Source organism: Lampetra fluviatilis, chromosome 62 (assembly GCF_964198595.1).
Source record: "Lampetra fluviatilis chromosome 62, kcLamFluv1.1, whole genome shotgun sequence".
Classification (NCBI taxonomy): domain Eukaryota; kingdom Metazoa; phylum Chordata; class Hyperoartia; order Petromyzontiformes; family Petromyzontidae; genus Lampetra; species Lampetra fluviatilis.
The window spans coordinates 6927035-6940389 of NC_136336.1; the positions used below are offsets into that span (position 1 = coordinate 6927035).

The 13355-nt window shown below is 51.4% G+C and overlaps 1 protein-coding gene across 1 annotated transcript; it reads left to right on the forward strand.

Moving 5' to 3' along the window:
• Window positions 1-1624: 1624 nt before the first annotated feature.
• Window positions 1625-11707, forward strand: G6PC1 (glucose-6-phosphatase catalytic subunit 1). Its single transcript, XM_078881759.1, has 5 exons — window positions 1625-1873; window positions 4060-4558; window positions 5297-5406; window positions 6861-7082; window positions 8064-11707. The coding sequence occupies exons 2-5, from the start codon at window positions 4341-4343 to the stop codon at window positions 8579-8581; spliced, it is 1068 nt and encodes a 355-aa protein (XP_078737885.1). The 5' UTR covers window positions 1625-1873; window positions 4060-4340; the 3' UTR covers window positions 8582-11707.
• Window positions 11708-13355: the final 1648 nt, after the last annotated feature.

Sequence of the window (13355 nt, forward strand, 5' to 3'; positions counted from 1 at the left end):
TTTTTTACCTACGTGACTTTACCGAAAAAAACTAAGAATATGAATCCTTGCAGTCACGAAAGCCTCAAATCTAGAATTGCATTGTTTTGTTTTTAACCCGGGAAGGAGCGGTGGCGCAGCGGTTAGCGCTACGCTGCGCTACGAACCCCGCGTCCCGAGTTCGATTCCCGACCACGGTCACCAACATCGTAAAACCGGTCCCGGGCATCCCCTAGGTCGACTCAGCCCCAAAACGAGCACCTGATGCGGTTCGTGTAAACACCGCCCTGTGGGGAGACAAAGGCGGCCGGGCGTGGTTGCTGTCCCACCCCCCCCCCCTCGTGTGCCGTGCCGGCCTTCATAGGCGCTCCAACAGTCTGTGAAGGCCGGCACGATGGTGGGGGGGGGGGGTTATTTGTCCGTGTTCCCGTGAGGTCCCGAGTTGTTTGTGTCGCCGTGTTGTTTTTGGCCGTATTGTTGTCGCCCTGCGTGCTTGTGTCTCTCCCCCCTCTCCCCTCTCCCTCCCTCCATCTCTCTCTCGCTCTCTCGGACATCAGTTCATCATTAACTCGGACACGCCGCCGCGTTCTTCGGCGCTCATCCGCGGGTCGGCGTTAACTTGCACAAACATCAGCACGGCGGTCCGGGGTGGGTGGGGAGGGACGGCGAATTATTCCACTCCCGCCGCCGCCTCCTCCTCTCCCCCCGTGTCTCTCCATTGATGATCATCACTCACTCTCCCTCCCCTCCTCCTCCTCCTCTGTATCTCTCTTCTCTTACTTTATCTCTTTTTTTATTTTTTTAAATATTTTTTCCATGCACTCCCTCCTTGTGGCTCCCCGTTGACTCCCCCCCCCCCTTCACTCCCCCCCCTGTGACTCTCCATTCACCGCCCCCGCCTTTACATCCCTGCCGTCTTTGTCTCACCGTCCCATCCCTCTGCTCTCGCCTCTTCACGTGTCTAACTTAACGCCGATTCTCCCTCCTCTGCCCCCATCGCTCCCTCCCCTCTCCACCTCCATTTAATCAAATCTCCATTCACCCCCCCCACCCACCCTCACCTGTCTCTCTTCCCCCTGTCCCCACGTCTCGTGTCACTCCATCCTCTCCCTAGCCTCCATCTCCCCGCTCCCTGTGTCTCACTTCATTCCCTCCGCTCATGCCTCCCCGTTTGACCTCTCTCTATTCAATCTTGATTTGAAGCTTTCGTGACTGCAGCAATCCATACTCTTTGGTTCTTTCGGTAAAGTCACGTGGGTAAGAAAAGAAAATAAATCGCGACGTTTCGGGCGCAACACAAGCGTCCGTCATCAGGTGGGAAAGCGTGGTCATGCTCTCTCTCTCTATCCCTTCACCACCTCTCCCCTCCGTCAGTGTCTCCCCGTGAACTCCCTCCTCTTGCTACCTTCACTCCCCATCCTTTCTGCCCGTCTCCCCATGCCAGCGACCTTCTGCCCCTCCCCGCTCTCACCTCATCCCCTCATCCTCCCTCCCTCCCCACCACCACCCCCCTCCGCTCACCCCACAGTCACCCCCCCCATCTCCCCACCACCACCACTTAGCGCTCCCCTCCCTCTCCCCTTTCGCCCTCTCGTCGTCGTCAACACGGCTCCTATATAAAGGGCTCTGTGCTCTCAGTCGGGCAGAGGTCTGTGTGCACAGAGCCACAGCTGGAATCAACCCACAGGACGAGTCGACGGCCGTCAAAGTCTTAGCGCTTCAGAGTCCCATCACTGCGCGTAGCGAGGACATTCTGCAGTGGTTCCTGAATTAGGCGCCTCGTCGGAAACGTCGGGGATTTTTTGTTTTTTTTGTGTCATTATTGTAAGTGGTGTATTGGGTAGAGCAGCGGCAGCGTCAACAACATCAATATCACATCTGGTGCCGCGAAAGGGTGAGTTGTGTTCGCTTGCACACACCTCATGGGGCTATTGATGATGGTGGTGGTGGTCGTGATTTCGTTTTCCCTTTTATGACTTCCTCTGAGAGATTCAGTTCTGAGCGATTTCGCCATTCAGTTGCTTCGTCTGAGAGTTGGTGAATTGCAGATCCATCCATCCATCACACCCACCTCGCTCACCCACGCGCCTCCAAATGCACGGTTGGGACAGTTGCCACGTTATATGGTCCATTGGATTTGTATCGGCAGCCGCACAGAGTCGAGGTCGATCGAGAGCGCTGTTTGCGAGCGCCTATTAAGGTGGGCATTGTGCGCAACACGTGCAGTGTTGTGTGCAGAGGCGCAGTCCTGCAACTGATTGCTCACGCCACTGCTGTCGGAAGGGTTCCTCCTATAGGGACCCTCTGCAGTTAATCGGGCTTCGTGCCCACAACTTTACCCTAACAAAAGCGACTTGCCGATCCTCTTGACTGCTGATGCACCCATTCTAATACCGCTGAGGAGATAATTAACATAAATTATGTAGTCATTCTGCTGCGTCGGCAGTGGCGCATAAGCGCGATTTAAACAACGCATGTGCTCGCCATGAAGCAGGGCCATTGTTCGAAACGTCGCCTATTTTTTTGTTGTTTTACCTGTTTTGAACACCGCGCCACGGTGTTGTTTCTCATCGCCGAATGTGTCCGAGTGTCATCATGGATAACGTAACAAGCGGAGCACGATAACGGTGGGGAATTATTTCCGACTTCTGCCCATGATAAGACGCAATCCCTTCCCCCCCCCCCACCGTATATTGTTTTATTACAAAACATTTATTTTCTTATTCCACATTCTCACGTCGCTGACATTCTGGACGGTATTACCAGTCTGCATCGACGGTATCAGGCACACAGGACTCATCAGAGCAGGCGGGGGTTGAGCTCGGGTATTTAAAACTGTTCTAAGGTTTAGGATGGACCCCCTATGTACGTGTTGTATTCTTCTTATAATCCGGTGTGTGTTATTTGACAACCACCGGGCACAGGATTTCGGATGCGTCTTCCTTTACGGAGCGTCTTAGACGAACACCCTTTGTTTGAGAACGTTTGATTTTACTTTGAATATAAAAAACAGTTTCGTTTGTAGTACTGTGTAAATGACGGTGTTGAATGGCTTGTCTCGTATGTTACCAATGGCGTTACGAGTCACATGCCGTTTGTAAAAACTGGTCATTAGACATTTAATGTTTTTTTTTGTTATCCGGCTCCATGGTGTAAAACAAGTGCAGTCTCCAACTCGTGTTACCCACTCCCCCTCTGACCGATTTACAATGAAGGGTCATTGCCCGAACCGTTGCCAATTATATATTTACGAATTTGTAGGCCACACGCAGTCCTAATGACTATTTCGTTATTCATTCGTAATCGGGAGAATACGGTATATGCCACGTAGGCTATTGTAGAAATACAAACATCTATAAAGGTTTTGTTTGGGGTGAGATCGCGTATATACATATAAATGTGCCGTTAAACCCGCCACCACCCGACACAGTCAGTCAGTAATGTTTAGTGTCACGTAAGCAGAACGTGGACAATTCGTCACTCGTACAGCACCACCGGTTGTGTGTTGGAGAGTAAATCCACAACATTCACAATCCGAGTTCCGACGTTTCGCCAGTAATCACAACCGGCAGCATCAGGCGACAGCCACATTAGTGGAGACATCCTCCTCCTGTTTCGTTCTTAAATAGACAGCAGATAAATGTGACGTCGTCACCTGAGCCCTTCAGGTGAGAAGGCCGGGGGGGGGGGCAGGTGAATGAGTGTATATACATTACAATGGGTATCCATTACCGGTTGGATTATTCAACAAACCCTCTTATGGATATTGGTCGCGAACGCCTACGTGTTATATATATATACATCTATCGGTATAGATATTCAGCTCTTTGCCAATCCACTGCGTGGATGAAGGTCACCCCACGCCGTGTTGGTCGTGACGTGTGTTTGACCATTCTTCAAGAATCGGTTCAGACATCATCATCATCGCTCGCCGCTGACGTTACACGCCGCGTCCATAGCGCAGTGCGCTATAGAGGAGATCAAGCCCACAATTCAGCAACGTCGCATACACGCAACGAACGTACTCATTTCCCTTCTTGCCCTCCCCCCTCACCCCCGCCCCTGTGTGTGACGGTGCAGGTCTTTGTCCCGTGTCAGGTCTCACAACTCATCAGTGGCCACGTGTGGTGTCGCTGTTGTTGGCAGCACAGCCCAGCCAATCCCAAACCACCGCAGAACAGACCCAAATCTATCTCAGCAAAGTCCAGTCTGAACTCATCTCCAACCCGGACCAGTCCTATTCCAAGCCTCTAGCGGTCTAGCCTAACCAAGAAGCCGAGTGCAATCCTCACTCAATCCCCAGCTCGATCTCAACTTCAGCCCAGGCTCTCTAGCTCAGCTCCCCACATCCTTCCTTAGCCATGGAACGCCTCCACGGCGGAGAGGTGTCCGTGATCCAGCACGTGCAGAGCGTCTTCAGCGGGCAGCAGCACACCCTCGACTTCATGTCCAACGTGGGAGACATCCGCACAGCCTTCCTCGTCTACTTCCCCATCTGCTTCTATCTGCGCCGCGACGTGGGCATCAGGATGGTGTGGGCGGCCGTGCTGGGAGACTGGGTCAACCTCATGTCCAAGTGGTGAGATCCTGCGGGTGGCCAGCGGTGGCTAACGCTCGCGACTCGCCACGTTTAGAATGAACGTCACGCGTTGAGTGCTTGGATGCTGGACGTTTTCCACGCGAGTATAAGCCGCTTAATGTCGGCTATTGTTTGTGGCCAGGTCGCTTCTGAAAAAAGAGCGAAATAGCTCAGTGGGACTTACCTGGTAACAATAAAAAAACTGTTCATACTTTAAATGTTGACTTAAAGCTTTCGTGACGGCAGAAATTCATATTCTTTGGGTGTTTCGGTGAAGTCACGTAGATAGGTTCAAATCAATAAAAAAAACTACAAGCGAGCGTCGTCATCCTGGCGACCGCTTGTGTTGCGATCGAAGCGTAGTAGTTTTAAATTTTATTTGTATTAATTTTAGCCTATCTACGTGACTTTACCCAAAGACCCGAAGAATATAGTTTGTAGTTTAGTTTATAGGGTCGGCAGTCAGGCAGTGCCGCGGGAACAATCCTGCCTCACAGCAACAAGCACCTGGGTTCGATTCTTGGAGTTTGTGCATTCTCGCCCTGTTCCCGATGGGTTTCCTCTGGGCTCTGCGATTTCCTCCCATGGCCTGAACAACGTACCAACTGGTATTGGCCATAACATCCCAATGCTAAAAATGTACCAACAAATGATTCAATCGGGATCGAACACAACACAGAAGCGCGTCTCCCGCGTCGTGTCACCTTCATGCCGCGTGTCACCATGTCACTTGTGAAGGATCCTGTTCGGACATCGGCCCTACTGGTGGGTTCACGAGACGACTTTCTACGTGAACAGCACCGTGCCCTACCTGCAGCAGTTCCCCATCACCTGCGAGACGGGCCCAGGTGAGCAAGCCTCCACCTCCCCCACACACCACCCCTTCACCAACACGCAGCGTGGTGCATCTATGTGGGGGAGCGGTGGTGCAGCGGTCAGCACGTTGCGCTACGAACCCAGTTGCCAAAATTCATAGCTTATCGGATTCCTCCGGTATCAATACATATTCCGATTCCCGCTCACGGCCATCATCAGTTGAATATCTATTGGTGGTCACGGGCACCCCATATGTCGAATCAGCATTAAATAAGTACCTCCCGGGATTGTGTAAACAGCGACACCGTGGAGACAAAGGTGACCGGGCATGGTGCCGGAGACACCAGACCCTGGTGCGCCGTGACGGCTTTCATCGGCGCTAACAACACTTGCCCCAGATTTGAAGCTTTCGTGACTGCAAGAATTCATACTCTTAGGTTGTTTCGGTAAAGTCACGTAGGGAAAAATAAATAAAGAAATAAAAATACATTATAATAAAAAATAGGAAAAAATAATAGAAATTAAATAATAATAAATCACTATTATTTTATTTCTATTATTTATTCTTATTTATTTTCCTACGTGACTTTACCGAAAAAACATAAGAGTACAGCACTTGCCCGAACAGCCTGCCAAGGCTATACAGGGGATCTTTGTCTCTAGGGAGCCTCTTTGCATTGTTTGACGTTGCAACTCGCTGACCCGCCCACACTGGACAACTGTGGAAAAGATTTCGATTTAAAGCTTCTTTCGTGACTGCAGGGATTCATCTTCTTGGTTCTTTCGGTAAAGTCACGTAGAAGGGAAGTAATACAATAATAAAAATCAAACATAATAAAATTATTCTCACGACGTTTCGGCCACAACGCAAGCAGCCGTCCTCAGGTGAAGACATTCAGACGCTGTCTCCCCGACAGACCTGGTCTTCACCTGAGGACGGCTGCTTGCGTTGTGGCGGAAACGTCGTGAGAATTATTTTATGTTTTATTTTTATTATTTTATTATTTCCCTTCTACGTGACTTTACCGAAAGAACCAAGATGTGGAAAAGATCTTCAGAGCTCATCGGATTCCTCCAGTCTACATTTTAAAATCCTTTATATTAAGTTCACTTGCTTGCTTGCTTAGGACCGTGCAAATCTTTCGGTCGTTTTTTAACCCACTTCCCGTGATCCAATCGAGCTGACATTTTCCACAAAGACTCGTTGTGCGTGACAATTAATGTTCGTGAAAATTTTTTTCCAAAATGTTACACTTTTTAGGACAAAAATATTATATTTAATTACCAATTGCTTAATGCTGCCATGCAATCATCTGACCCATAGGTGGTAGCCATCTCAAGCCAGAGGACGAGAGGACTCTAGCCGCCACGCATATAAAGGATTTATAGTGAAAAACTTTGTTTTTACGGGTTATACTTGTTCAGATTCAGTATCTCACGTGTGCACGCGTGTCCCACCCCACCCCACCCGCCCCGCGCGAGGCAGGCAGCCCGTCGGGCCACGCGATGGGCTCGGCGTGCGTGTGGTACGTGATGGTGAGGGCCCTCCTGGACTCGCGCGCCGTGGTGGCCCGCGGGCCCGCGACCCGCCGCTGGCTCGGCGCGGCGCTCTGGAGCGCCTTCGCCGTCGTGCAGCTCGGAGTCGGCATCTCCCGGCTCTTCGTCGCCGCGCACTTCCCACACCAAGTCCTGCTGGGAGCGCTCGCCGGTACGTGCGGGAACTCATCCTCCTCCTCTTCATCTTCATCGCCCTCATCGAAACCCTCATCGAAACCCTCCTCCACCGCGTCGGCACCCTTATCGCTTAATCCGACTCATCGTCATCTTCCACATCGTCATTCTCGTCTTCATCTTTCTCTCTTCATCCTCCACATCGTCATCCTCGTCTGCACCCTTCTCTTCCTCATCCGACTCATCTCCTCCTTTCCCCGCTACCTCCTCATCCTCCACCCAATCGTCCTCCTTTCTCCGATGCCTCCTCCTCTTCCTCCACCTATGCCTGTTCCTCCTTCGTCATCCCCATCTTTCTCATCCTTCTCGCCCTCCAAAAAAACTTGAGATGTCGTGAGTTCAGAGTAGAGAGAGATGCAGGCCACGTAAGCGATGCAGTGAAATGTGGAGAACTGTAGACAAGAGGTCGATGTAGTGAGATGACGGGAGAGATACACGAGATTAAAATAAGACTACTTACTTTGTAATCTTATCATGCTATTATGCGCAATAGAATTTGAGTGAGCGCAATTTTGACGCAACCTATTTTTCTGTAACATGAATCCAGAGAACACCTCTAAGGTTTTCCTCCGATTCACTTACGCCAAGCGTGCTCTCGCACAGACAGCTTTCCAATATACACTTAACAGTTTGTGGGGGCAAGTGGCACAGCACACGAGTGGGTGGCCAGCACCACGCCTGGCCGCATTTATTTCCCTAGCGGTGCCATTTACACATCGCGCCAGGTACTTATTTGAGGCCGAGACGACCTACGGGAGGGCCAAGGACCAGTTCAGACAATCGTCACCGGTGTTGGTAGCGGCCGTGATCGGGAATCCAACTCGGCTCGCTGGGTTCGTAGCGCGGCGCGCTAACCGCCGCATCACCAAAGATCCCCCGTGTAGCCTTAACAGACTGTTGGGTGCAAGCGCTGTCATAGCGAGCTCACGTTCTGCTCCCCCACAACACACGCGCACAGGCATGGCGGTGGCCCACCTCTTCGGCTCCGTGTCCTGCATCCACGACGCGCCGCTCTCGCGCTACGTGGGCACCAGCGCGGCGCTCTTCGCGCTGGCGCTGGGCTTCTACCTGGCGCTGCTCGCCGTCGGCGTCGACCTGCTGTGGACCGTCGCCTTCGCCAAGAAGTGGTGCCTGCACCCCGAGTGGGTGCACCTGGACAGCACGCCCTTCGCAGGCCTCGTGCGCAACCTCGGCGTGCTGGCAGGCACGGGCCTGGCGCTCAACTCGGGGCTGCACCGCGACGCGCTGGCGGGGGCCCGCGGCGAGGCGCCGGCGTTCCGCGCCGCCTGCGCCGTCGCCGCCGTGGTGACGCTGCGGCTGTACGACGGGGTCAAGGTGCCGAGCGACGACGAGCTGGCGTTCTACGTGCTTACGTTCTGCAAGAGCCTGCTGGTGCCGCTCAGCGCGCTGGCGCTGCTGCCGTACACGCTGCGCCACCTGCTCGACGCGGGAACGCGCCACCACAAGCTGGCCTAAGCCCCCGCGGGCGAGCGGGGGCGGCTTTGCAGGCGGCAGGGTTGCCTGCGCTCTCTAAATGTCGGATAAAAAAAGAAACGGGACTTATTATATAGGAAGGAGTACGTGCGGCAATGCCGGAGAGAGAGAGGGGGGGGGAGAAGGTAAACGCATTGTCTCCGGGTGCACCGTTGTCAGACAGCTGACAGAAGCCAGGACTTTTTAGTGTTAGTTTTTTGTTGTTCTGGAAAGAGCGACAGATTACCCCGGACAGCTTGTCTCAAAAGAAAAAAAAGAGGGGGTGATCCTGGGAAAACCAGGACGGGTGGCAACCCTAGCGGGCAGGCCTAAAGCTTCTCTCGCCCTCGACGGCTTGGGCAGGGCTTAAAGTTCCTCACCGAATATATTCCCGGTCCTGGTCTGTTGAAGTGGCCAGTGACGAGTCTAGACATAGCCATAGCACGAGGTGTGCCGGATCGCCGCTAAGTTGAAGTATTGAAGGAGGCTGCACGAGACTGATAGTCGCCATCGCGGCAGGAGGTATATTGGACTCGGTGTGCCGACTGAACGTAATCCCCGAGCGCGGGAGATCTTTAGGGTGGCATCAGGGGTGGGTGGTTGAGAGAGGACGTCTCCGCTCAAGACCGATCGGAGAGGGGACACGGGGAGTTGAGATGCGGGGAGTTGAGATGCGTGGAATTTCCCCCCCTCCCCTTTGTTTTGTAACCAAACACCCACGCCATCGCCCTCCGGCCACGCCACCACCCTCCGGCCGGGCCCCCCTATGGGGGCCCTAGCGGAGTTGCACCGCCTGCACACTCGACAAACGGCCACGGCCGCCGTCGGGGGCGGGTGGAAAAGAAACGGAGCGAGCGAGGCAAAGACGACGGAACGGGAAAAAAGGAGAAAGCGGCAATCGATTGACACGGTCGCAGGGTGCAGGGTGACGCAACGGACGAACTCCAAGGACGGTGGCCATGGAACTTTGCCGACTCGAGGGCACGTGCATGTGCTCGTGCACGCGACGCAGGGTGCCCGCGCGTGTCCAGCGTTCTTCGTTTCTCTCCCTGTCGAGCAAAGCGTCTGGGAGCTGTGGCAGGGCGGTTATCGCACTGTTGCTGAGGACCCGGTCCCGGCCCCCTCCCTCGAAGTCGACTCGGCCTTGAGCGAGTACCCCGGTGTGATGTGAAATCATCAGCGCTGCGGAAAGGCAAAAGATTGCCGGGCATGGTGGTCGCCATATTGCCCACCGGTGGGCCTTGTCATACTCACAGTGGTGTTCGCTCACAGCGCTTGCCCCAACAAGTCTGTTCAAAGGCTACATGGGGAGGAGAGGGGGGGGATATTTGTCTTTGTGTGGCATTGGTTCAAGAGACCAAGATGAGCGAGAGAGACAGAGAGAGGGGGTTAAATGCGTGTCCCCGACACTGTTTAGTTAAGCTAGAACGTATCTCAGTGAAACCCGGGTAAGTGCCGGGCTCGTGTTGATGCGATACGTTACCTATACTCGTGTTTTTGCGACGTTGCCTTATTAAGTTAAGTTATTGCGGTGTAATGCAAAAGCAGCTATCGAATGTACTACACGACTTTGCGATTCCAGGACAATGCACAAAAAACATGCGTTTTAAAATCGTGTCGAATTATTTCAAAACGTACTAAATAAAAAAAAATGTTCTACATTTACGACGGTTTATAAGCCTACACCTTCACGACACAGTCCCATCATTTGCAATCAATATTATCGGCCCGGATACAAAGCTGACTTTTACAAAATAATATTTGGCCAAATATCACAACCAGAAACCCTATTGAAAGCGAGTCTTAATACAAGCACAGCATCGCTTAACCGGCCGTCACATATCCGCCCTGACCAATTAACCGACCACACTCAGAGCAGCATTGGTACGTGGTTGTTCACCAATCTGACCTCTTTCACCACCGGCTCTGGGATGTCAACGGGAGATGAGCAGCACCAATGCATAGATGCTCGTTTGAGCAGGGAAATCAATATTAGCCATGATCATTCCACTGCTGGATGAAGGCTTCTCCCAAGCCACCAACAGGTCTCAGTCCTCTTGAGCAATGCAAAGTGATTATACTAGTCCTGTGCTTTACTGAATCGATTGTGCTGTTTGTGTTAACGAATTTTGTTGTCGTTGTTGAGCATTGAGAGTTAAGGACACGCTACATCGAGCGTGTTAGGTCATCGCGGACGGTTCATAATGAGTTCTTTGCCACCACTCGCATATAGCGCACAGTAGGCATCGGCCGTCTTTCAATTGTTTGCGATCTCTTCGTATTTCAGATGCGAGTCTAAAAACTCACTCAAGCGTAACGGCAATAATTCTTCCCCGCAAGCGCTTCCAGCATTCGATTTGTCCGTGCCATGGTGTCGCGGCGAGTCCGCCGGAAATGCAAATCCAGGGGTCGCCAGTTTTACCCGATCTACCGGCACGGAAGCTGTAGCTTTTGTACGTTCAACTGCTTTCGCACCGTACGTAGCCCAAACGCACTAATCGGAGCTGTGGGGGAAGGACAATACACACACAAAAACTGTCAACAAAACGTTTTCAATCTCGTTGAAACTGGTGCAAGTTTTCCGTAAATCCCGCACACTTCACACCGCCACCTGTCCACTCTAGTTATCATAAAATGCGTACACGACAGTTTATTTGGTCAGCAGGTGCTGGGGTAAAGTGTGGGTTGTTGGGTTGTTGCTCCTACCTTCTCCGAGATCTGACCGGTGCATAAAAACTTGGGGACGCAAATATCCTCGCGTTTGAGCGCCCTAGATCTTCCCTCTACTCGGAGGACCTTCCGCCAGCAGCAGCGTGAGGGAGCAATTGCGGGGGATGCACCTTAACCCAAATCAAAACAAGCAAGGGTTTGTCTGCCATTTGCGGTTGCAACTGGCAGCTCAAGTGGATATTTGCCGCGTAGAAATTAAATTAGAGCACTAACACACTTAGGGACTTCCAGATTGAACGAAATCTAGCAAATGCAGTTGTTGTCGTCGTTGCCCCACGTGCCGTTTGTACAATGGTCGTTGTGGCGTTGTTGCTTCTGCTGCTGCTGCTGTTGTTGTTGCTGACTTCACGGAGATGCACTTCGTTGCCAATTTCATTCAAATAAAAAACACAAATCCTCGTCTTGTTTACTCACGCACCCCGGGTGCTCTTTTCTGTGCTTAAGTGCATACGCGGGTCAACTGAAGCCAACATACACTGTGACAAGTTAACTGAGAGGAGAATAATTTGCCAGTAACTCTCAACCCAGTAATTGATTACAGAGACAAGCCTGTGGGAGCAGACCAATGGGAGCACATACGAAACTCCTCCGTTCACCGGCATATTGGTTCAAGCAAGCTGAACTCTGCTGATGAGACACTGAATCCAAAGTTTTGCTTGTGTTGAACCATTTCTGCTGAAATTGTATGCACTCTCAGAAGGCCGTGCTACTGATGCGATATGTAAAACAATCTTAGATGTTTTTTTTATGTGGAGACACATGGGAAGGATACCTTGCCTGCTTAGTCCGATTCTGTTCACCTAGACCAGGGGTCGGCAACCTACGGCTCCGGAGCCGCATGCGGCTCTTTACGGGCTGCTTCTTGACGATATGTACGTATATAGATGCATTGCGGCTCTTGAAATACTGAATTTTGTACCGAATTGGAAAGAAATGGCTCTTCTTGTTGTTTTGGTTGCCGACCCCTGACCTAGACAAAGTGAACCGTGGACAGGGGTGGAAGTGCAGTGTTCCTCACAGCGCGAAGCACCTGGGTTTGATTCCCGACGCAGGTACCTGCAGGTACCTTTCAGCGTGGAATTTGTACGTTCCCCACTCTGTGTGGGTTTCCTTTGGGTTCCCCAGTTTCCTTCCCAGAGCTAAGAACATTCAAAGTCGTTGGTGTTGGCCAAACAAACCCCCAAATACAGGAGCCCTCCTGGAATAGGGGTCCTCAGATTCAGCATGACATTCCTGGGTAAATGAGTAATTATTGTTGTAACGGTAGCACCAAAGTAATTCAATCTAGCACGGCAAAAGAACGTAGACAATTCAAAAACACTTGTTGCCTTTCCAAAAAATAATTTACTTATCTCTGCGAGGCGCCATACGACAGCAAACGAAGAGGCAGAATGATTATCCAGTTACTTATTATACAGTGACCGATTATGGAGACCTGTGACTCCATACAACTTCTGCCCAACTAATAATGACTGTGCATGCTTCCGAGGTTGGCATTATCCACGTGTTGGCAGGAAGAGAAATTCTTGGGCAATATTTAGCAAAAAAAAATGTTAAATGGCCTAGAAAAAACTGTGGATTTTCAGAAAATCCGACGGCATCACTGACAATCGGCACAAAGTTTCAAAGTTGATTTTGCGTAACCCGGGAGTGAGAAATCAAGAGACCAGGGCTTAGTGTCCCATTTTCAAAGAGTGACCTTTGAGTCACTAAAATGACAAAAGCCAGACAGAACCAAAACACATTGAAGTAAAGCAAAGAAAGAGGTATTATATCATTATAATTTACAACCGTTGGGCCGAGCCACTGCTAGATTAAAGGCATGTTTGTGTGCTGGTCACAAGGGATTTGTGGTCAGAAACCGTGTGGTCAAGCTTCAACCCGCCAAGGCTGCAACATGGCCTGAATGTGGCAGTGCAGATATAAAGTAGGTTGCTGACCTATCTATACAGATTGTTTAAAGCTTTGTGTCCTATCTAAAGTACTCGTCTCCTACGCAAGAGAAAAACAAAACACAGGACGAGAAAATAAACATCCCACAGAAGAC

Coding starts and splice junctions, on each gene's coding strand:
- G6PC1 (XM_078881759.1), top strand. CDS start 4,341: ATGGAACGCCTCCACGGCGGAGAGGTGTCCGTGATCCAGCACGTGCAG. Junction 4,559..5,296: donor GTCAACCTCATGTCCAAGTG/GTGAGATCCTGC, acceptor TCACTTGTGAAG/GATCCTGTTCGGACATCGGC. Junction 7,083..8,063: donor CCTGCTGGGAGCGCTCGCCG/GTACGTGCGGGA, acceptor ACACGCGCACAG/GCATGGCGGTGGCCCACCTC.